Source organism: Hakea prostrata, chromosome 3 (genome assembly GCF_041222555.1).
Source record: "Hakea prostrata isolate BN-2017 chromosome 3, UWA_Hpros_2, whole genome shotgun sequence".
NCBI lineage: Eukaryota > Viridiplantae > Streptophyta > Magnoliopsida > Proteales > Proteaceae > Hakea > Hakea prostrata.
In genome coordinates this window covers 14,185,134-14,210,043 of record NC_142602.1, presented here as the reverse complement: position 1 = coordinate 14,210,043, position 24,910 = coordinate 14,185,134, and the positions used below count along the sequence as shown (strand labels likewise).

The 24,910-nt window shown below is 39.7% G+C and overlaps 2 protein-coding genes across 6 annotated transcripts; one reads left to right on the top strand and one right to left on the bottom strand.

Annotated features, from left to right (window-relative positions):
* The first annotated feature begins 6,334 nt into the window (after nucleotides 1-6,334).
* Nucleotides 6,335-8,315, top strand: ADS1 (MATE efflux family protein). Its single transcript, XM_089147033.1, has one exon. It carries the CDS (start codon nucleotides 6,444-6,446, stop codon nucleotides 8,004-8,006), a length of 1,563 nt encoding a protein of 520 aa, XP_089003159.1. The 5' UTR covers nucleotides 6,335-6,443; the 3' UTR covers nucleotides 8,007-8,315.
* Nucleotides 8,316-12,947: 4,632 nt separating this feature from the next.
* On the bottom strand, nucleotides 12,948-23,824 carry NPAP (nuclear poly(a) polymerase). 5 transcript variants are annotated; one of them, XM_089149257.1, is made up of 14 exons: nucleotides 23,146-23,824; nucleotides 22,964-23,041; nucleotides 20,143-20,250; nucleotides 19,708-19,770; nucleotides 19,453-19,614; nucleotides 15,884-15,997; nucleotides 15,734-15,796; nucleotides 15,318-15,647; nucleotides 15,059-15,223; nucleotides 14,148-14,918; nucleotides 13,959-14,051; nucleotides 13,633-13,709; nucleotides 13,460-13,532; nucleotides 12,948-13,308 (listed from the first exon to the last, which is right to left on the bottom strand). In XM_089149257.1, exons 1-13 carry the CDS (start codon nucleotides 23,272-23,274, stop codon nucleotides 13,508-13,510), a joined length of 2,178 nt encoding a protein of 725 aa, XP_089005383.1. In that variant the 5' UTR covers nucleotides 23,275-23,824; the 3' UTR covers nucleotides 12,948-13,308; nucleotides 13,460-13,507. The 5 variants fall into 5 exon arrangements, with proteins under 5 accessions (XP_089005383.1, XP_089005382.1, XP_089005385.1 ...); XM_089149256.1 differs by having other exon boundaries at nucleotides 12,948-13,410; nucleotides 13,484-13,532; XM_089149259.1 differs by having other exon boundaries at nucleotides 13,668-13,709.
* Between the last annotated feature and the right edge of the window lie 1,086 nt (nucleotides 23,825-24,910).

Here is a 24,910-nt window from a genome sequence, read left to right as displayed (position 1 = left end):
AGAAAGAGTAAAATTATTGTGTTGTTTAGTAGGGTGAGGCATAATGAAGAATTTGAGCCTCTCAGGAAGTGCAATTTCAAACTTGTCAAATCAATGCTTTAATTACCAAATGGTCTGTGGGAGGGGGGCTGAAGTAGTGGTTAAGTAGCATAACGAGCTATTTTAAGCAGATGGGTAGGCTTTAAGTGGAGCTTTCCCAATTTCCACTTTTTACAGAAACCTTTTATTTAAGATAACAACAAGTGTTTTGATCCATTTAATCGGTCGCTTTTTTCCCTCTCTTTCCTGAGAGAACCTTTATTAGTTAAAACATGGGGGTATGTATCTGGGCTTGATTTTTCAAGAATATGTTAATGTGGGAGTGTCAACTCTTGGAAGGAATGAGGCTTGTGAAGTGAACAGATTAGGGTTTTGATATAAATATATAACTTTGAGAGATGTTCGCCTATATTTCAGATGGCAACTTTCTTCTCTCTATAACTAGTTTTTTGACACTTGAAATTAGTGGATTGTTGGAGACCTGTGGTTTCCTTTCCTTTGCGGGTTTTCTACTAAAAATCTTGTGCCTATGTTCAATTTTTTTTTTCTTCTTTCCTTTCCTTGTGTAATTGCTCCTAGGATTCGATCCTACCAATTGTGAAATCGTAAGAGATGGAAGATGGAGGAGATTTGAGGTGTGACCAATAAATCCGCAAATCCAAAAGTCTATCCATCTCCTTTTGCATAATTATAGGAATCTCTATGAGAACCTGATATTTTCACCTGGAAGAATGATTCTAGTCACCTTCACACCCGATATGTATCTCCTGCTAATCATTCTATAATTTCTATAATGGTAATTCCCCCACTAATCCATGAAACTTCAGAACCACTGGTCAACAGAGGATTTCATCCTTTTGCCTTTGTCTTTTATTTTCTCTTTTCTCTTTTAGTAGTGGATACCGTTGACTTATTTCCTCTCACCCCTTTTTGCAAACGCAAGGGGAGTGAATTAAGACGTCCATGCAATATTACAGAGATCGAGTGTTGAAATTAAAGTACATGCAGGTCCATTTTCATCATAATTCTTCTGGTTCTGATGTAGAGATGAGTCAACATGAGATCATCCGGCGACCAGTTTTCTTTGCTTCAGCAGTGAAGCCTGAAGAGTAGGGATCAGTCAAAATTTTGGTGATGGCTGTGCATGGTTGGTGGGTGGTGTGCCAATTTTCTGGTACTTTTTGAAACCAATAGGCCCAACCTGTGGGTGGAGAAACACAGAACATGGAGAATGGTCGACCTTCAAGTCTATAATGATCATATCCAGTCGGTGTTAGAAAGAAGTTTAAGAAAGGGAAGATGAAATATCTTTGTCACTCAGATTCAAACAACCTTTCATCTACAGCAATGCTGCCCCTCACCAGTCATCCCTCCTGGTTTGACCTTCTTTCTCTCCTTTGAAACTCAATTACCCAACTTCCCTACTGCATCTCTCTCTCTCTCTCTCTCTCTCTCTCTCTCTCTCTCTCTCTCTCTCTCTCTCTCTCTCTCTACATAAGAAGAGATGGTGGGTTCCATGCTGAACATTTGGTAAGGAAATTCTATCATTTTAATTGAAGGGTAGGAAAGAAACAGTAGAGTAGGTACTAAAACTCACATTTTCATGCAATGAAGAATTAGGAAAACAAGAAGAAGAAAGACAAGTAAGATTTTACATGGTTTCGTCTCCATTATAGACAACCTATGCCCACAGTATGAAATCTCTCATTTCATCAAGTTACTGATGAGGATATTTATTATCTTTAATTAAATGATCAAATTTAGAATTCCTTTAAATTTTAATTTTTTTGATATATGTACAATTGAACTCTTTTATCTTATGACTTTTAGATATACTAGAAGTCTTTGACACAACCTCTTTTATCTCCAACAGTAGGAGTACTTGAAATCACCTAATTAAAGGGACCGTAGGACTTCTAAGGTCCCATTAGGCAAAAGGGGTTAATGGACTCTGAGGTGGAGATAGCTCAGTGGACAAGCAAAGAGAGGAACAGTAGAGTAGGAGAGAGAGAAGATTAGCAAAGAGAGGAACAGTAGAGTACGAGTAGACAAGCAGGGGGAGGGGGGAGAGAGAGAGGTGGGGGGAGGGATTGGCGCCGTCTAAAACTCTGGCCATGCATGTTGAAGAATGCGCCCCACGTGGGATATCACAAGCGTATGGGTCTTCTTCTCCTCCCAGGTCCCAACTCCTCCCAAGTGATTTGTTTGGTTGTCTCTTGGAACTCTTCAAGAGACGTGTGTCTTCCTCTTTCTAAATCCAATCTCTCCTCTACTGTCTCGGGGGATCTTTTGGGAATGCCTAAAGGCACCAAATGGAAGGTAGTTACAGTAATAATGTAAGACACCCACACCTAAGGAGAATAGAATAAGAAAGAAAGAGAAAAAAGAAGAAGTTGCGCTGCAACACCAAATAGGTTATTGACCCATATCGATTCTCTCATTTGATCTTTCATGAAACAAACAGAGACATGCTTACACGATTCAGTTTTCTCTTTGTTTCATATACCAATGAAAGAAAAGTAAGAAACCCATATCAGATGTGTCTTTGTTTTACCATTTATGGGCATTGTACAAAAACATAAGACGTTTTTAGACAACTTAGTACTTGTTTTGGGTACTTTGGGGTTGGAAGTGAGCTGTGCCTCTGAGGCAAGTTTTGATGATTTCTTCTTTCTCAGATCGATCATCTCTTATATCACATGCTAAGTACTTTATTTTGTTTGGGAGGAATCTGTGTGTATGTTGTTGTAAAGGCAAAGGTCATCCAATGAAAGAGAGAAAGTGTGGGTTTGCATTGTTGTGATAATCTCTTAAGGGGGCCCAATGTACAATAGAACACCAAGTATACTGTAGAACGAATAAAAATAAATTCAGGATAACATAAGAAACTATATCTCTATTTGGAGTATATTAGTGACTCCATATTGCACAGTGGGCATTAAATGCATCAACAATAAATTAGGTCAAAATTGTTTTCTAGCTAATTTTCAGACCTGATGACAGAGCAGGAGGAAATTATGCAGAAACTACTGTTGTTGATTTTCTCTCTAAGGAAATCTCTCTATAAGCTTTTCTCAACAGAAAACTTACATGGGGAAAACCTTATATTGGCTACGTGCCAGCAGCCCATGCATGCAAAATTGCAATCACATAACCTCCACTCTTTGGATTTTACAATCCGTGCAGAAACTGGAAAAGCTTCCTGGGACCCATAAGTGGAAGAGCTGCTTCCATCAAGAGTTTCCTTTTCTGAAAGAGGAAAGCATGAGCTAAAGAAGCAAGTGATAATGGTGCTAAATTAATGGGGTCAACAGCCTTTTCCTGATGAATGTCATTTCTGAAATACTTAAAGGTACAACTAGAGTTGAGCAATCTAACTCAGGTGTTATTTATTAATGAATTAATGAGTTTAGCTAGCTGTGATGCAAAGGAGAAGAAAGAAAGAAAGAAAGAAAGAAAGAAAGAAAGGTAGGTTAGTATGAGAAGTTGTAGGAGTAGCAGTAGTAGAAGACAGTAGCTGGCCACTACCAATGAATGAATCCATGAGGGCCATGATGATATCAAAACCATTTGGCCATTTCTGACCTTCTTTTTCCTTTGCTAATTAAAAAGAAATGACAGGGAACCAAACTGTGTGATGAGTGATTAGGCAGTGACTATGAGAGTGAAGGTTAGTTTCCATATTTTTCCCCGACCATCTCCCAACCATGAAACACCTGTTCTTCCTTCTCTTGAGATCTGCAAGAGATAATGTACTTGCAATTCATTTATGTTATCACTTCCCCACCCCCACCTTCATCAATTCATGTGCTTTTGACTGTTCAAGTTCCCCGGCTCCCTTTATTATTTTTTTAAAGGCAATAAACTCTGCAAAGGAGACTATAGACACCCATCTCTATTATTCCATCGTACTTACCACTTTTAGTTAACAAAGCTTCTCTCATGTTGGCCTGAAATAGAACTGAGATCGACCTGTAATCTTCAAGGAACCACTTAGTCTTTACCCTGCATCCATCATTCTCTCTTTGAAAACCTTGTACTTGTTAGCTATTACTAAATACTAGTGCATGCCCACATACAAAGCACCCAAAATAAAATAGTATTGCCATCCTGGCTTGTCGAACCAAGATCCAAATCCTGTCAATTTGATTTTGGTTCACTGGTCCAACACCCATGCCAACTGATCTACTCTTGAGATAACAATTTCATACATACACATTGATTGATCCAGAGGATCCACATTAACACTGTTTTGGGCAGGTTAGTAAGTTCTCTAAATTGTCTTCTTGTGAGTGTGATTTCCTCAACTATGGTCTGGTTCAGGAGTTGTTCGATCTGGTTTTTTGGGTTATTTTTAGTGGGGTTGGGGGGGTTGTGATTCAAAAAAGTAATCTAGTTTAGACATATGGGTAGTCTCTTGTGGTGTATGAGTTGGATGGTGGGGCTCAAATAGTAAGACCAAAAGGAAAAGCTGCTGGTGGAGTTTGAAGTGAGTATTTAAAATAGATTAGGCACATTTGAAATCGGGATTAATAATGGGGAGACATTCTCAAGCATAATTAATTAAGTAGATAGAAAAAACCTTGATGACTTCTCTTATATATCTTAATATATTTTAGATCTTACCGGGCTGGGTGTTAGTGAAAGCTACCAATCAGTTCAAGTGTGCCCTTTTGCTCCCCATCTACTTACAAACTGTTCTGTGTTTGGGAAACTGAAAAAACTGTGGGCGGAAAGAGAGAGATAGAAATAGAATTAGAGGGGACAACAGCTTGACAGGTGACAACCATGGAAGATACTGTTCACTTGTGATGAGACACAAAACACGGATCCTCTTTGGTTCCTGTATTCCTTTTACCCGGAACCCGACCCACAAACAGAGAGAAATGGATTGGATGGTTGGGTGAGTCATGGGTGGATGGATGAGTGGGTCGGGTATGGAAGACTATGTGGGTTGTGTCTCCTGCATCCCATCTGTCGGCTACATTCAGGTATAAGGATATAACCACGTGCCCGAAACATAGCGTTCAAGGTGTTTGAAAACGAGATCTCATCCGTCAGATTAGAATCTCCCATCTTCACATTCTCTCGAAATTCCAGATAGACACTGACATTGTCTTTTAATTCACTGGTTACCAGAAAAAGAAAAGATTCACTGGAGTCTGGGACTGCTGACTGCCACAAGTGTTCATGCATACTATTATCCCACTTCTGAATCTCTGATCATCATGTTTTAACCACTGTGGGTCCCACTACGCCAGGCCAGACCAGACCTGCTTCATCAGACACGATGTGCACCACACGAGTTGATAGTACGGCCAGATGCACATGCACGATTGATCGGACGGTTTGCAGCTCTTGGATTGATTTCTTCTTTGTCCTGCTACCTCCTAACCCAAGCCGACCCCGGTGCCCGGTCGGGTTGATCTTAAGCTTGGACCGGTTGGTCTCGCTACATGTAGCTAGCTAGCCTACTGTTTGCTGGCCCAATTTTCACACACACACCTATTGGTGATTTGGTATCCTATTCTACCCTAGCCTTGGAAAATAAGTTCCTGATTTCCAACCGCACCCAAGAAAGTGAAAGTGTGAAATTACCAGCCCAGCGTGTCAAACCCAAAAACCCAAAAAGAAGAAAGAGGGAAAAAATGGCAATAAAACTTGACCGGAAGTTGGATTTTGTAACTGAAGCTTTAAGCCTTTGGAAAAGGTTTATTACGGGTTTTAAGGCTAGGCCTAAAATGCATTTCTAGGAATGGTTTCCAATTCCAAGCAAAGCTTTTGTCTTATGTATTTTGGTTTCTCCGCTTTAACAGACTTTTCAACTGTAAAAAAGAAGTGGTAAAACCGTAAAAGAGCCATTGACCATCCGTGTCTCTCTCTTTTTTGTAACTTTTGTTGCAATATTTAGTGCAGTAATTGCGGTTTTCTTCAACGCCCAATTGCATATATTTCCTAATGTCTCATTAAACGAGTAGATTAATTAACTAAATTAATCCACATATTAATTTGCAAAACCTATCTCTGTTAAATCTCTTTCCTTTTACTTATCAGAAATTAAACTTCTTAGTTAGCATTGTCTGCCCCAAAAATGCCCATCAAGTAAACGGGGGAGGAAAAGAAAGAAGAACAAAAAAAAGTGAAAGAGAAACTAGAGAAAAGATCCGCTCCTGTAAGCAACTCATTGTGAATGACAATGAAATATGTTACCCCACCATCATCTTAGCTCCTCTGGCTCTCTCTCTATATTAAGACCTCCTCTTCTTCACTAGTTTCCATCTGCTGTTTCCTTCAGTCACACACGCACATAGAAGAACAGAGAGGAGAGAAACAGAGTGCTCTTCATGAGAGTATTTCTCCAGTATTAGAGAAGAAGGTAAGAGACATAATTCCCAACCACGACCATGTGTAACCCAAACACCACTACCACCCCCACCCCCATCCCCACCACCACCACCACGGCTGTGACGGAGAAACCGGCAAGACCACCCAAGTTGTATTGGACTCTGCTGTCTCTCTCCAACACCATCAAACAAGTGCAAAACCCAAAACCAGACAACCCAGTTGATATCATCGTCGAAGAAACAAAATCCCTCTTCAACCTGTCCTTCCCCATCGCTCTCACTGCTCTCCTCGTTTACTCGCGCTCCATCATCTCCATGCTCTTCTTGGGCCACTTAGGTGACATGGAACTTGCAGCAGGCTCTCTCGCCATAGCTTTCGCTAATATCACTGGCTACTCTATCCTTTCTGGCCTCGCTCTCGGAATGGAACCTCTCTGCACCCAAGCTTTCGGTGCTCAACGCCCGAAGCTCCTCTCACTGACCCTTCACCGTTCCATCATCTTTCTTCTCTTCTCTTCTCTGCCCATCTCCTTCCTTTGGTTCAGCATGTCTAGGATTCTCATTTACCTACACCAAGACCCCAACATCACACGTATCTCCCACACGTATCTCGTTTGCTCTCTCCCTGACCTTCTCACTAACTCTTTCCTTCACCCAATCCGCATTTATCTTCGCTCGCAGGGCATCACCCACCCGCTCACGTTAGCCTCCTGCGCCGGCTCCATATTTCATATCCCCGCCAACTTTCTTCTCGTCAACCACCTCAAGCTGGGTGTCCCCGGCGTCGCCGCAGCTTCCGCCGCCTCCAATTTGTTCACGCTGTTGTTTCTCATGTCGTACGTGTCTATGTTGCACGTGCCAGCCACCTGGGAATTCCCAAGCCTAGAGTGCCTGACTGGCTGGCAGCCGCTTCTGCGGCTCGCAGCGCCGAGCTGCGTCTCCGTATGCCTCGAGTGGTGGTGGTACGAGATCATGATCGTGCTTTGTGGGCTCCTCGCGAATCCAACGGCTACGGTGGCTTCCATGGGCGTCCTCATTCAAACAACGGCTCTGATTTACGTGTTTCCATCTTCTCTAGGGTTTGCCGTTTCGACACGTGTCGGAAACGAGCTGGGTGCAAACCGTCCAGAGAGGGCGAAGGTATCAGCGTTCGTTGCTGTATCGCTAGCGGCTTTGATGGGTTTATCAGCGATGGTGTTCGCGTCAGGGATGAGAGATAGGTGGGGCCGGATGTTTACTGGAGATGCTGAGATCCTACGGCTGACCTCTTCTGTGCTTCCAATCCTAGGGCTGTGTGAGCTTGGCAACTGTCCACAAACGGTGGGGTGTGGCGTGCTGAGAGGCAGCGCACGTCCCTCCACAGCGGCTAACGTCAACCTGGGAGCATTTTATCTGGTCGGGATGCCCGTCGCAATTGGGCTTGGGTTTTGCCTTGGGGTTGGGTTTTGTGGGCTTTGGCTTGGGTTGCTCTCGGCTCAGGTTTGTTGTGCTGGGCTTATGCTGTATGTTGTGGGGACCACTGATTGGGAAGCCCAAGCCCAACGAGCTCAGTTGTTAACCTGTGAAGATCATGGGAGTGACCTGGAGGAGTCATTGATCTCAGATAAGGTCACGCAAAACTAACAATCCCAAGATAATTTCTCTTCTATTCAAAGAGAAATGGGGAAGAAAACTAAAAAGACAAAAACAGAAAGCAAAGAATGCTCTATACAAGAGGATCAAGGAAATGTAATTACTTCTTTTTCTTTCTAGTTTCACTTTTTCCCCACTTCTTTGTTGGGTTGGGTTGTGAATTGCTTCAAGTAGAGATCCAAGGAAAATTTATTCTTAGCATGTCATTTTGTTTTTCCTAGACAGCACAGGTGAGTGCAGCGTGGTATAGTTCTTCTAAATTTTAATTTGTTCAGATTCCAGGAAAAGATAAAACAATTATTAATGTTTGTCTCTGGTTCTATTGCTTGACTCAATTAGAAATTGAAAAAGATCACTCAGAGTGGTTCACGAACTTACTAAAAGTATCTGAATGCTCTCAACTGTGTTATCTCTTTCTTTATTTAAGTATAGAAGTGAGAAAGGAAACAGAAGAACACAGAACTCATTACAGTGGATGTCACATGGCTCTTCAAATAAACTAAACCAAAATCCAATTAACAAAACACTGCAAACAGGAATTACCCAATAAGAATATTCCCAGATCATGTTTTGATTACAGGATTTTTGTCATCCAGTTGAGCCAATCATCGATGATTTAGTTCACTAATTTTTCCAGTTCAAAGACTAGAATACAAAGAATTAACATGAGATTTTGTCCATTTCGATGTCTTCTTCACAAAAAGAATCAACTAGATTATTTCCAGTCTATGACTTCATGGTGTTTGCAATTTGACTTACCAAACAAATGATGTTTATAAATTGAGAACCATGTGTATTACATGTTTTTCTTTTCTGGTAAAAGTGTAATACATGGTTTCAGGTAATAAAAAATAAATAAAAAAAAGAAGGAACCCAAAGAACTAGAAAACTTTTCTAGATGGATTGGAATAATTACCATATCCTATCCACGCTACAAAAGGAAAAGTAAGTGGGTATGGTAGAAATCTTTCAGGATAAGAAAATTTATGATTCTTATCTAAATCAAGCAGCATTATTATTCATACTAAGATGGAAGGGTTTAAAAAATGAGACGAACCCATGTTAGTCAGTAGGTATATTTTCCAAGTTCAGTTGATCAAGAGTCTTCTGGTTCACAAGATAAGGTTAATATTATCATTCAACACGCATGCAGCTACAGAAACCTAAAAAGAACTGTATTAAATACAGAGCAAAAGAAGAAGAAACAGTAGAATTGCAGCTAAACTAACTGTGGCTTAGGAATCAATAGTTCTGATTAAAGAGAAGAAGAAAAAAATAGGTTTCCCGTAGTTGTAGGTCAAGAAGTAGTTGGACAACTCCTTGATGTTAATAAGAAGGAATAATAGAAGAAAGAAAGAAAAGAGAGAGAGAGAGAGAGACAACATCATTCCCCACCATGATGCTTCTCACATGGCTAACATAGTTGAACCTTGTTTATTGTCCCCTTAAAACAGATATAGCTAGCTACCCTTCCTTATTGCCATTCCTCAATTAATGGTTACCCTCTCCCTGCTATCATGTTATTTGTCCCCTTATCTTCACAGCAGCTGGGTTAGTTCTCGTTCATTTTAAAGAGCAAAAGGCCATTAGGTCAATCTCTCAGATCACTGCACCCATCATGGCTGTCTATATTAAAATAGTAACTAAACTAAGGATCTTCTTAAGAAACTAGCATTGCAGGGGTGCTTTGAATATATATATATAATATATATATATATATATATATATATATATGTTGTCTACCTTCTAAGCAACAACTGGATACCAAGAGACACTTATAGATATTCTTCATATGTATAGCTATTTTTAATAATGTGAGGATAGAAGCATCTGATCAAATTGGCATCACATGTCCCCTCAACATATAAGGTTATCTACATCTACATCTTCCTCATCCTATGTTTAACATGTAGACCCATTCATCTAGTTGCATAGATGTGGATGTGAGAACAAACACTTATCCTACGTGAAAAAAAATGAATAACACAACATGCGTGCATGTCCTTTTTAGTTTTCCAAGTGTGTGTGTGGGAGAGAGAGAGGTATGAAACTAAAAGCAATGACCTAAGACATATTTTGATTGTTACCCAAATCCTCACTATCAGACTACCACATATGGGCCATGAACATTCTGTAGTGATCTTTCATCTAATCTGCTGTTTCAGTGCAATTATGACAAAGGGGTTCCCAAGTGTCAACAAGATAAATTTGTGGTCAAGTTACTTGGTGGAGTAGTTTTTTGGCAAATGAAGTTACACAAGTCTGTTACTCTTCTTCTACTATAAAGGAAGAAAACTAGTGGCAAGCAGAGAAAGTGTGAGCAATGTATGGATATAAAAAAAACCCTTTCTTGACTATCCAAGACATAGACTACTGCAAGCAACAACACTTTCATACAGCTTTGATTATAACAGTCAAAAAAGAGCCGAGGCACAGAATAAGAATACTGACTTTTCAAAGCATACAGAGTTGGTGGACACAGTGACAGGAGAAAATTCTCATTCAAGTAAATGGTAGTAGCTTTAGTGCAAGATTGGATTAAAAATATTGATAGAAGCTTGGACCACCATGGAAAGTTGAACTGAAAAGTTAATATCACCAAGCTGATCAGAGAGATTTCTACCAATCCAACCCATCAACAAATTCTTGAATTCTTCTCTAATCGAGGAGAATATTCTTTGTTTCTTTACCACTATGCACGGTTAGACAAGTTTACTTGGCAAGTTTTTCTATAAACACATTCAAAGATGGATATACAGAGAACCAATGTGCCTTAATTGAGAGAAAGTATACCAAGCAATAAGAGTAACGGCTATTGTCAAGCACCCCACCATTATCAGAAGGTGATCTTCAACCTTCTACCATTCAAACTAACTTTTTAGTGACTTGAAGGATCTAAAAACTGTTGTCTCTTTGTCATCAGTAGAGAATACTATAACAAGGACAGATAGATGTGACTTCCATTCTGGAGAGTCTGGCTTTTTGCTGCAAATAACAAGAAGATATCCACCACCTTTATACATGTCAAAAAAAATGAACACGATTGCGTCCTGGATCTATATATTGTTCAATAATTGCAGTTTGTTTTTTCTTCATTCTTCACCCATGCTAGAGTGGGCATACTCGTGGCCCTCGCCAATTATAACAGATTGACCACTCTGGAGAAACTTATTTTTTTCCCTACCAAAAAAAGATCCCTCTGGAAATCTTCTCACGTAAATAGAGGGACCTGCTAGATAGGACCTCCCTAACATCACCTTTCTTTGGTCAAAAACCAAAATTTGTATTAACTGAAAGCAGACAAATCAAGACCTAGTCGATAACAAAGAAGTATCAATGATAAATAAAGGTAGAACATTCTACCAAGACTGAACCAAGAAGAGCCCAGATGATCCACATCACCTCATCACTGACTCACATATCCTTCTTTGAATCCAGGCAGTTAAGATCCTTTTATCTCTGGTGGCCGGCCCCATTCTAATTCTAACAATATAGGATGTGTCATCAGTAATGTGTCTGCAAGTGATTGCTACTTCCAATTAATCCTTAAAAACGAATCAGGAAGGAAGGAAGAATACAGACTTGAGAGTCTGGAGGAAAACAAGTACAAACATTCACGAAACTTGTACTGGGCTTCTCTCCTTGGAGGGCACCAACCCAACAAGGCATTTTGACAGATGAAGTGCCCAACATGTATCCCTAAAAGTGTCCTATAGAATGCTTGCTAGACGCAGAAGCCATCTGCCATCATATGTTCACTGCAAGCTAGTTTTGCATTTTCGTAATATAAAACGGAGAACTGAGAAAGAACACATGAATGAGGTAAATAGGTTGGGGTGGATGAATTTAAATTACCCACGGAGAGCTTTTCAGAAAAGCCAAATGTATACTTCAAAAGGTCATAGTGTTGGTGTCTAAGCCTTTTCTATTTCTAGGATAATCTAAAAATTCAAACAAAATAGCGTGGAATGGCACATTCTATTTTGTTATGATTTTCGGTTGAAACGAGCAATTTGCGATGCAGGTGTTACCAATGGAAGAGATTCCAGACATTAGCAGAGTGTCTCGAGTTGCACGAAGGATCATTTCGCCTTTCCGTGTAAATTTGTCATTCCTGTGATTTTGTCGGTCTGAAACATGAGTTGGATGATTGAAAGAACACACGAAGATAGAGCACCAGATATTCTTGGTGAGACAAGCAAACCACTGGATAGGATAAATGTTTTTCGGTTTGATTTGTTAATGCATAGCTTGACATTAGAGGACTCAAAAGGTGTTCTTGTTGATAAAGAGGAATCGGTATCAATCTAGCTGAAAGTTTAACCTGCAACTACTACTTTCCTCTGTTTCAGTTCCAGAAACTGAACCCTACTGAGAGACTTGGAGACAAGTTATTTCATCCTTCACACGGAATTTCATAATTCTTCTCACATTAGAAGATATAATTTAAACGTACCGTTTCGTCCAATTCTTAACGTCGGGAAACGCATCACCGAGCACCGCCAAACAACCGTAACAAAAAAAGCGGTTGCATCTGCACCAAACATGGAGAAGAATGGGAAGCCAAAGGAGAATATGTCCAAAAAGAATCGAGCGTCGATCTACAGATCTTATACCTTTTCTTGATCCACCACAAAATGAAAAAGAGCCGAGACGAAATCATCTCGCTTCCCGTCCAAGTACTCGACCTCACCGCTAAAGTATTTTATCTTTCCACATATACTGCATCGACAGGGAGACTCGTTCCGATCAATTCTGGAGAAACCACATCAATGGAGTCGAACGATAACCCATGCCAGGTATATTTAACAGCACAAACAAATCTAGGGTTCCTTTCCTAGGCGGCAAGGAAGACGACTCGTATTTACAAATGAAAATCACAAACACAGAATATAACACAGAGAGACAGCGAGAAAGAGAGAGAAAAAGCACTAAGTTACAACGGTTTTAACTTTTTTTTATCTCTATTTTTTCTTTCGGTGGGTGGGGGCAGGAAGGCAGTTTCAACTTACAAAGTCGGAGAAATAAAAGGGCGACAACACAAAAGAGAAAGAGATAAACCCCCCCCAACCCAGTTGCACACTCGCCGCACTACCACCATCATCAAAACATACCCAACCAGCCTACGCCAGCTATCATGTTCTTGACATGAAAATAACATCATTTTCCCAACACACCCTTAAAAATGTAAAGTAACACAGATGCGAAAAAAAACCTAATTCCAGATCAAGTATCCAACCCATCTCCCAAGAGTTTGGGATAATTGCCTCTCGCACAACAAATCCACAACTAACTGTACAGAAAACGAGCAAGCTTTAGACGACTTTTTTTTTTTGGCTTCACCTCGGCTTCGCCACCAGCTCTTGGTCTACACAACTTGAGCGGAAGGCCAAACCTGAAAAACCACAACGTAAGCCAGCCAGCATTTTCAAATCAATACTTACCCTTCAGGTGCTGGCTTTACGTACAGTCTCCGGAAGGCCATCAAGATGTCACGCCGTTGATGTCAAGCTCAACCTGCCAACAAGATAACCAGACAAGCAACCAAACAGGATAGTATAAAGACAACACAGTACAAACATTCCCAAGAAAACATTTAGGGTTTGTATACACATGCCTTATCACTGGTTTCTGAACAGAATCTGAACTTACTCCACTTCGAGCTTTTAAGACCATCCCAAGTGCAATATTCGGCTTCACGACAGGAAAAAGAACAAAATGAAAGTTGGTACACCAAAATATAAAATTCAACATCAACTCTTCTAAGAAAAGTTTGAACTACTCATGATAGTGGGGGAAATTAAGCAATGAGAAAATATGCAGTACCAGTATGCATTTCAAAATAGGTACCAGTATGCATTTCAAAATAGATGCAGTAACTTAAGCAACGAGAAAATATAGAGTACGAACTTAAGGTTTAATAGAAAGAGAAAAAGCAAAGACCTCCAACTCTTCTGTCAAGCCATTTTGAAAAAGTGCACCATTCACGCTTCCATTGTCGAATTGTGTATCAGAACCTGTTTCACAAGCACCAACCTGCAATGACCTAGGTTATCACTCCATTCAGAGCTATCTGCAACATCACAAGAACTTGCAAAAGACAATGATCCCACATCCTTCAGAGATACTGACCGCAGTATTCAGCTCGCTACTTGCTCCATCCCCAGAAGATCCAGCCCCTGCATCTTCCACTCTCTTTGAAGCCTGATTCCCCACTTCATGCTCAACACCACTCTGAATTGTTTCACCTGACAGGGCACTACCACCAACTTCCCTGTGGCAAACTGAAGTCTCTCTCTCTGCTTCATCAGGAGGTACTTCATTCTTCACATTTCCCAACTTGCCATCTGAAAACCTAGACTCTGCCTGATTGTCCACATTTACAGCTCCTGAATACTCCACTTTAACCTCAGTTTGAGCTGTATCACCAGACCTGCAGTTCAACAAGGGAGACAAGGATCCTGGTCTTGGTGGGCTGATAGAAACGCGCTTCTCAGGTGTAGAATTAACTTCAGGATCTTTCTTCCTCTTGACTCTTCTCTCAACCGAACTACTCCTACACTCGTCATCTTCTTGTGATGATTTATCCGCCTGTTGCCCTGGACTCCTTGTTGGCCTGGGACGTCTGTACCCATCAGGAAACACATATGAAGGGATCTGCTTTCTACGAACATGAGAAACATAAATTTCCATTCCTGGTTTCCAAAACGTGTACATGATCACTGAATGCCTGAACTCATCAACTGTTCCACGTATATCGAACTGCTGCCCTTCCTGTACTCTCAAGCCCTGCTTCCGCTGCAGACCCATGAAAAATGCACAATGTGCACACTGCTTCGAACTGTCAACATATTCATTTGGATAAGGGTGGCACTGCAGCATCCCAAATGTGTCCCGCTCTATCTGCAAATTGAGAAAAGAGACACAGACCAGAATAAATTTACATCTTTCAGTCTCCCTGGTTCTTTATCCTTCCTTCCTACCCTTAAATAAGGCGAGTGGTAAGTCTCTTATTTATAAAACAGAAAGGATACAAACCGTACCTTCAGAGTAAGTTGCCTTAGCCGCGACTCCACCCAGCCCTTCCAAGAACGCAAATCATCAGCATCAGCTGCAACTATGTCAACCTGGAGATAGTTTTTATACGACTCGAAGAAAAAATATGGCTCAAATAAAGCACCCCACTGAGCTTTATTCAGTTCAATTTCCTGGCACATGGTAGAAACAAGCATCATAAGAGCAAAAACAGTCAAATATGAAAAGTGATAACCAAATAGGAGCAGAAATCTTCCACACTCTTACCTCACAGATCTTGTTTCCAAACTGGAACTGCTCCATCATAACCCGGAGGGTACTTGTAGAAACATTGTAGCTAGAGTTCATGCAAGGATATGCAGGTGTGATTATTGGCATTACATGAGTCCTGTCACGGGGGTTTTTACGAGGATCCCAAACAGCAAACCCAAGTTCATCCTCTTCAATTGCACAAAGCATCACAGGGTTTGGCCAACGCCATTGAGTATAAACCCTAAAAAATCGGGAAACCAGCATACCCGGATTTGCATTAGGATAAAGCTGGCAAATCTGAGCAACCAATAGGGCCCAATTCACACCACCAAGAAATCCAGTCACCTGATTATAACATTTATTAGATGTTAATTTTACTATCAAAACAATAAGATAAGTAGTATCGACAGACCATAATAAGCTGAACTTACATTAGAATAAACACCACGTCTCTTCGCCCAAAACTTCAAACACCTCAGTGTCGTACGGAAATGCTACAAATTGAAACGTTCAGACTTTTGATTAGGATTAAGTGTTCATAGCTGATGTAAAATCAATGTCTAGCACTGTAAAATTTTCACCTCAACATTTGGAACTAGTCGAAGAATTTGATCTGCAACCCGACATCCATTTAAGCTTCGAACAGTTTGTTCATCAACATTGTACAACACAGATCCTTGGGATATGTCCAAATCCTGAACACGAGTTTAGTGTTGAAAAACACATACCAAACAAGTTTTAAAGCATGTATTCATGCTGCAACTTGAAGAAACACTGTATACTGACCCCCCCCCCCCAAAAAAAAATTCTTGCATGCTACGCCAGTAGCAGAAAATTAGGTAATCGATGGACCTTACACTGAAGTCAAAAGGAACAATTTAAATGACTCATCCAGTGGTAAGATGCATGAGTTGATGAAAGAGGTTTAGGAAATTACTCCTGCAGAAAACATTAAGGCAAACAGCTCTCAAAGAGGCCATACCAGGTTCTGCCAAAGAGGCCTGGTAGAATTATTTAAAAGATGCGGGCTGCATATTTAATAGTTTTAAGAGTTCTTAGGTTTCAGTCAGCAGCGAGATGTCGCCATCAGTTTTAGTTAAAAGGCTGTAAAAATAAAAAGTTCTGCACAATTTTAAAGGATTAAAAGCTTGACATCTTCAATGGAATTCCTGTGAGACTCAGTAAAGATGGGGATTAGTAGGATTCTTTCCAGGTTCTGGCGGGAAGCTGAATAGGTTCCTTTTACCACTTAAAATTCATTGTTCACCCCATAAAGCAAATACTATTGTGCTTGCTGTTATCCATTTGATGGTGTGGGTTATCATCCATCTATGAGTTGATCAATTTTGCCGAGGGCCAAATCAAAGACAGAACCACCTCATTCCTTGTAACTAAAACCACTAATATTTTTGGAATATTACAAGGATCATAGTTGTAAAGGCACCAGCTGGATATCCAGACGGATTATTTGGGGTCCAGGGGTGCCAGACAACCATAATGGATGCCAAACATGATTTAAATAAATGTTCTTAAAGCATTATTCATAAATAGGAAAATGCTGCGAATTATATGAAGAAAAAAAAAAGAGTTAAAATTGAAGTTGACAGTAGGAGAATTTTCAACCTTCATGTGTCAAGGGTTTCCTCCAAATTCAAAAATCCCATACATGGATTTTTAGAAAAAGGGGCATCCCAAGTGCACAAGCAAACTAACCCCCCCCCCCCCCCAAAAACAAAAAAAAAAAATCTAGAAACTGCAGAAGGCCTGGGGAAGTCATCCACAGAGAGAGACTTTCTACATGCTTGAACCCATAACCTTTTAATATGGTATAACATGTATAACATAGCTAAAAGCAAAAGACCAATAAAATATTTGCCTATTCTGATGTCCCAAAAAAAATTAATTCAAAGCGATTTGACTATATTAACAAGTATCATATAAAGTTTGAACTGAACTTAAGTTTTTCAAGGCAATTCATATTTAAGCATATTGGATTTGTTGGAATGCTGGTCTTGTGTTCAAACTAGTCCAAAATGTCTCATTAAAAAAATAGAACTATTGACAGTCAAACTACTATAATAAGAAAACATTCCCTAGTTAATTAATTGCATAATTTCCAAATACGGTATAAAAAAGAAGTTAAAATAGGTATATACCAGGACAATAACCAATTCCAAGAACAGCATAAACCAAATGCATGACTCGATTGTTTCAAACTTCAACAATATTGCTTCTTCAGTTCCACTGTCATCTTGTTGATTTTTTTATAACTTTGACATGGTTTAAAATTGATTTCTGCTTAAATTGTAGAATTAAATGTGGATTTTGATGACTTCATGTGATTAATCATGAAGTTTTTTTAACTAGATGAGGACCATGAGGCTTCAAATGTCTATTTTTTACGATATGAGGTAAATATTGATAATACTACACAATGTAAAAAAAAAAAGAGAGATGAAAAAACAATAAAAATAAATAAATAACAACACTTGCATGCCTTCGACACCTTGGTAAGATCTTGCCTCCTCGGTGCTTAGGCCCCTCCACTACCTTGTTTCATCTTGCTGCCCTGGCAACTATGAGATACCTAAGAGATTCCCCTCAGTCTGGTCAAAGATGATCAGACCCATTTATCTCCCAGGTCTGTCCAATACACTAAAAAATCTCCAGATTTGATTATTGACCATTGACTTCAACCAACCAACTAAGGCACGCAGTATTTTGGGCTTTTGTTATACTAACAGCCTACTACAGATAAGCAGAATCTGAATTTCTAAAGAGGTCTTTGAACATGTTACTTGACCCAATGTCTATCTTGGGGTGATTTGTGGTTCAGTATCACATGTACTTCTGAAGCTACGGTTTGATCTACTTACTCCACACCACAATTTTCACTTCCATCTATCATCTGTTTCATGCTACACAAACAATCCCACAACCTCAATTGAATATTAAAACAGCGGAAGAAATATATACTCCAATTGTAAATAAAAAATGATAGATGAAATAATTAAGGAAACGAAAAGACAACTATACTAGAACAAACAACATGCTTTCCAGCAAATAGATCAGACACCTCTCCTTTACATAGCAAGGGATGTTTAGAATTGAGCTTTTCTTCCTTGATATTAATGGAAACTCAAGCCATATTACAAAAAGCAAAGTATAAGATCTAGCCTTTAAGTGGCATTGTATGAGCTGCATCACCCAAAAAGATGATAAGACATTAACGGCCAATCAAATACAATGAGTGTCATTTGTATAATTTCTGAAAAAATGAAATTCGGGTTCTAAACATGTTTGGCTTACAGATGAAATTGAAAAGAGAGAGAGAGATCAAATTATACGCAAATCTCAACTAACAGTACAAAATGACTAAATCAAACCAAAGCCTAAAATTGAATTGCTGAATCACAAAAAATAAAAAAACATATAAAAGAATATGCAGGATAAAGAATGCATTACTGCAGCAATCCTGCAACCTTCACTTCACTACAGAATATGCATTATCATTATTGGAACCGAAACTACAGTCAAGTTCAACATCTAGGTGGAATAAATTGTCCAATCATAGCTGGGAAAAGAAATGGACCAACTTGAGAACAAAAGTAAATATTTCATCAAAATTCTCCATTAAAAATGGAAAAGTAAAAAGTTGCTCTGACCAGCATCACAAGTGGTGAGAATAGAGAAAATCTACAACCACCTCACCAAAATTTCACCCAAAAAAAAAAAATCATCAGCAATCAAAAAAAAAAAATTTACTTCACAAAGAAGCTGTACTGAACATCACAAAAACTAATGAAAACAGAGAACAAGCGAAGTGGTAAGGCAAAAGCATTAAGAAACACTACCATACACCATACTACAGTGGCAGGAGCCATGTGCATTCGTTAAGCCAATGATGCAACATTAACCAAATTACGAAGTACAATTCTCCTGTATAATCCATCCCAAATTCGTAGAGCCCAAACAACAGAATTGCAATAAATTACCACACCAACCAGAGAAAATGTACATAACTTGAAAAAGGAAAAAGTAACATCAGCTTTGAGCTGCAACTCTATTAACAAAGGAACTCAAATAAAAACAATAATTTAATTTACAAGAAATCAACACAAACATAATAGGCATTCTCATTCACACTTACTTGCGGAACGACCAAAAGAGAAGCACTAGCGTAAAGAAGATCAACAGATATCCCCTGAAACTTGAATTTCAGTACGGGTACGTGAGCATCTGGAACGGGCTGAAGCTCCGCAACTTCATGCATATCAGCAAGAATATCATGCAAAATACCAAAGAAATCTTCCTGGTGGAGAGAAGAGCAATCAACAAAATTTAAACCCGAAAACTACCAAGGTTCATAAAGCCAATAGGAGTCAACAATAGAACTATGATTCACCTCCCGATTAACATAGGAAGGGCCAACACACAAAGTATCTATGTCAGCCCCAGGACCATGTACCTGTCAGCACGATAATTAGTAAGGCAACAAGGAAAAGAAAGATATTACTGATGAAAGCAAAAACATTTACAGAAGCACATATTGCTGATAATTAGTAAGGCAACAAGGAAAAGAAAGATATTACTGATGAAAGCAAAAACATTTACAGAAGCACATATGTTAAAAGGCAAAACCATATATATCAAAACACCAAATAAATCAAGCAGAAACTTTCTTTCCAAGCAGCTGAAGCAAGCTTATCAATAAGAATAGATTAGCAGAACTTATGTTTTGCTTCATATGAAAAAGGTAAAATAGAGGTACAAAATTCCATTACCAAATGTGGGACAATCTCTTGCATGTTCTCAAACAAAAGTGTCATCTCAAACTCACCCCAAGACGATAAGATCCAAATGTAAATATTACAGCATTAGCCTCGTCCACCATTTGATCAGTATAACCTTTCTGTCGCGTTAGTTGTTTCACCCAGCCTTTCACAATCTACAAGTAGGGGGAAAAGAGAGGGGTTGAAAGAACATTAGAAACAATCATCCAAATATTGTAAAAAAGTTGAATAAGCAAGATATAAATCAAGTCAAATAAACAAGGGGCATCATTTAATGGCAAGTTTGCCCTAGGCAACCACATGCATGCTTCAGTCACTTCACCTAAGTTTGACATAAGGAGGGGGGAAAAGGGGGAAAAGACTTCAGCAATTGAAGCATTCCTAACTAATCAAACCAGTTTGAAAAGATATTTCCATATAATCAGTGGCAATTAGCAATTGGCTCTCCAATATGTTATTGTTGATTTTCTTCATTATTTGCTTCATTTAGCTTGCATGGCCTGAAGTTGTTGGTAGATAGAAAACAACAGGACAGGATCCATGGTATCTATGACCAGGGTTGGCTATGATACCCATACTGATATACATCTGCTGGGGGGTTGGATGAAGGTAGGTTAAGTCATCCATGGAAGAAAAGGTACACAAAAGAATTAGAACCAGAAAGCTCAATAATGTGTTAGGAAGAGAGTAAGACGAAGAGAAATGTGGAGGGGAGAAAGAAAGACCTCAGTAAACGATTAAATGAACTAATCCTTTCACTAAACAAAACTGCTAATGAAGGCTCTTAGCAAGTAAAACGTGTTTATACTGAAATGTAAACATTGACAAACAAAAAAATCTTCCATAACCAGTGATCTTTGACAGGGATTATAAACTGACTTAAACATCTATTAAAAACATGGGGGAGCCGGGGGAACCCGGGTTTTTAAAAAACGGGGAGGAGAGGGGGGGGAGCCCCGGGGGGGGGGGCCCCCGCGGCCCCCCCCCCCCCCCCCCACCCCCCCCCCCCCCCCCATTTAACACCAACAATTTTTTTTATACCACACCCCAACCCCCCTCATACATGATCAAGAAACCTCCATCCTCTACGTCTTATGTACAGGCTAAAAGAAGGATAAATTGAATTAAGACTGTAACTAAAGACTTACTATTAAAGACCAACTGACAGTGATAGCTGCAAGCTTCTGAGTTCTGACTGAATCCTAGGCAAAATCAAGACTAATCATACTAGGGCAAAAACCAAAGGCCCAGGGGGAAAAGGGGGAAAAGGCGGAAAAAAACCAAAGCCGAAGGCGGCCGCAAACCCCCACCGGGGGGGGCGGGGGGGGGGGGCCCCACAAAAGGAGCGGACCCACCAGATAAACTCAACGATAACCCTCCTATGTCGGCAAGGAATCCTAGGCAAAATCAAGACTAATCATACAACTGAGTCCACTAAAAATCAAGGGCAAATTACATATAAACCCACTGGATTTGCAATCAATTACATCTATCTACTACTCCTAAAAAGAAATCAATTACAAATGTCCATCACTGTTAATATCATCATTTAGCTTTACTACTTAATAGTAAGGAGATATTTGTAATTGATTTCTTTTCTGAGGTAATAGATGTAATTGATTGTAAATCCAGCAGGTCTATATGTAATTTGCTCAAAAATCAAAGCATCTAAAAGGTAGATGACCCACAAGGCCACAACCATAAAAGGGAGGGCTCATTTTTGCACTTAAATTGCATTAGCATGCAATCCTGAATAGACCATCCATTGGGTCTCCAGTCCAAATGAATTTCAGAAATCCAATTTATATCCCACATAAAGATTTGTCCAGTTTTTGGCCACAATCTGCTGCTACTTGAAAGCCCAAGCAAAGGAGTTCAACATCAGGATGGAAGCTAGCATTCACCCTTAGCCCTTTATTTTCATGGTATTCATTTTTTGTTGTTCCAAGGAAATGATACAAATTCATCCAAAAAATGGACATAATCCTAGATTGATTGGAATACTGAAGCAGATTCAAGCAACTGATCCAAAAGATCCTGAAGAAGTGTTATTGGGTCGCTTTAAATATCATAACGTTAATGAACAATTCGGTACCAACTACAGTTTCTCCTTCAGCCTACTTTCTGTTGCATAACCATCACTCTCTTGCCTCTATGATGGCACGGACAAATAATGAAAGTACACCGACGGAGTTACTTACAAGATAGAACTGGTCCTTGAAGACTTTCTGAGAACCTTTTTTTTGCTTCACCACCAAAATTATTCCTTTATTTCAAATATCACATTCAAACAAGAGATTGGGACACCCCCTACTGGCTTTCCTGGAAGACTCAAAGCAGCAACCCAGCTAGTATATTTGACCAAAGCCATCCACTAAACATCCTTCCTCCCAACAGCAGGAATAAATAACACTATTCCTTTCTAATTTTTTCCAACCTCCCACCCTGAAAGTGTACAGCAGAAATATTTGTCTCTCCCACAAAAATTCCCAAGAGGGAAAATAAGAATTTACAAATTCTGGATTTACATTTCTGTTTCTGATGCCCAAAAAACAAGGCAATATCCTCGTTTCACACGCCTGGTTTTAACAAAATGATACCTATAAATAAACTGCTCTTCAGTTGTGTACTCCCGAACAGAATCTTTGATCCAGCTGCTTTAATTATCAAAATACGATCAGAAGCAAATTATTTTTGGGGAAGGGGCGAAGATATCCAGGAAAAGTCATCCGAATATCAAATGTAAAAGATAAAGGTGCATTTTTATGATATGTTTTTCTGTACGGGAATCCGAATCACTGAGTATAAAATTGAGCTCGCTGAAAGGAAAAAAAATAAAAACCAAATTCATTTAAGTGTATCAGGCACCTGATCGATTTGGCCAAGAACCTCTTCTCTCAGTGCAGTCTCTTCCTTGCTCTCATAAAGCCCAGCATCAAACAAGAACTAGTAGAAAAGAAAAGGAAAAAAAAAAAAGAAATCAGAACAGATGAACATAGACAGCAAATAAAACCCAATTAAGAAAACATTCCAAAGCACCTAACGGATACCTTTTCCATTTCCAAGCTTCTCTGAATGTCGGCCTCGGTAGGTCCAGCAAAAGATATGGGCTTTGTAACTCCATACTGCTGCACTGATTGTGTAGGCGGAGACCCAATCGGCGTCCCAGAAGCCGCCATCCTGAAGTCGAAGAAACGGAATCCCAGAGGGAAGGGCCTGCCTAGAGAGGGGAGGTGCGAGAATAATAGAAGGAAAGAAAACTGCTCAAGGAATCGGCAATGTGAAAGAAGGATTGAATCTCAAGGGAAAGCAACCAGTTTCATAAAAAAAAAAGATAGAACTGGAACCAAATCGAAAAGGGCTGGATGATCAATCGCTAAAAGAAACCCTAAAACCATCTACAGAGGCATTCCCGTATGTGATCGCAAGTCCAAGACCAGCAAGAACAAGGATGAAACGAACAAAATATACCAAAATCAAATAAAAATCACAGAGGAAGACAAACGGAAAACAGAATTTCCAGAAATAAACAAGATCGGAAGGGGCAAACAACAAAGACAGATAATCGAATAGATCGATGGATCCACCGAAAACCCTAGTAAGCGATTAACGAATCAGAGGGGAAACAGAGGGGGAGAGAAGGGGTCGGTGGGAGGGAGCGAAAAAAGAGAAAACCCTAAAACCGGTTGGCGAAGCAAAAGCGATTCTACGGATTCCCAGCGGGCGTGTTATCACGGAGAAACGTAAGAGAGAGAGAGAGAGAGAGAGAGAAAAGTCAAGAAAGGGTGGGCCGGTGGCTGCAGTTTCAGCGAATCGGTGTGGACACGTTTTACTTTTTACCTCAAGTGGATCTATTTTACAAGTCAATAAGTCAAACGTCAAAATCTTCCACAAATCTTTAAAGGTTAAACGCGCCTCTTAAGATCCAGCTGGCCGTACTCACGGTCTGGATTCGGTTTCACTATTGGGTCCCACCTCAGAATAATCATAGGACATCATCTGGACCACGTGTTGATAACACGCGCGCGTAATTGAACGTTGATCTCTTTGTAATGAGAAGATTCTCTTTGCTGGCACATGATGAGGTTTTATAGATATAATCATATAACGCAAAAATTCGAAAGATAGCAATTGAAAATTCGATAAAAACGCAACAACCACCACGAAGAAGAAACTTCTGGACGGTGAAACCGGCAGTCTGGGAGAAGAATCTGTGTACCCACTACCAAACCACCACGCCACGCCACGCCGACATATCAAATTTAATTTAAGGGAAAAATAGAGAATTGAAGAAATTTATTTTCCACCGATCTCATCATGTGACTATGATCTACTACTAATGGACACGATAGATCTGTTCCTTTATTTTATAATCCTTGAGAACAGTTATAGGGGTGGGTGGTGTTTGGTATTTAAGAACCTGGGTGTTTGGTGATATCAAAATCCAGATTTGATTCGAGATAACAATCTTCTCTCTGTAGATCGGTGGAACCGTGGAAGATGGATAAAGATCCTCCTGGTGACCTTTGAAAATCCAGGAAAGAATAATTCCAAACAAAAAAATTTACATGAATAACCAAATTTGTATCGAAATTAAACAAAACTCCCAAAATAGGACCGTTTAATAACAAATTAGTGAAATGCGAAAAAAGAAAAAAAAAACATGATCGAAGTGCGCCTAACTTGTTAAGATGACTTGGATAATTCTGATTGGTCATCCTATTCTTACAGATAACCTTTTTTTTTTTTAGGGTAGGGTAGAGTAGGGTAGGGTAGGTTGGGGTGGGGTGGGGTCACTGGGGTGGGAGATATTCC

Coding starts and splice junctions, on each gene's coding strand:
- ADS1 (XM_089147033.1), top strand. CDS start 6,444: ATGTGTAACCCAAACACCACTACCACCCCCACCCCCATCCCCACCACC.
- NPAP (XM_089149255.1), bottom strand. CDS start 23,274: ATGGCGGCTTCTGGGACGCCGATTGGGTCTCCGCCTACACAATCAGTG. Junction 23,042..23,145: donor GAAGCTTGGAAATGGAAAAG/GTATCCGTTAGG, acceptor CTTTTCTACTAG/TTCTTGTTTGATGCTGGGCT. Junction 19,615..19,707: donor CTTCCTATGTTAATCGGGAG/GTGAATCATAGT, acceptor TCTCTCCACCAG/GAAGATTTCTTTGGTATTTT.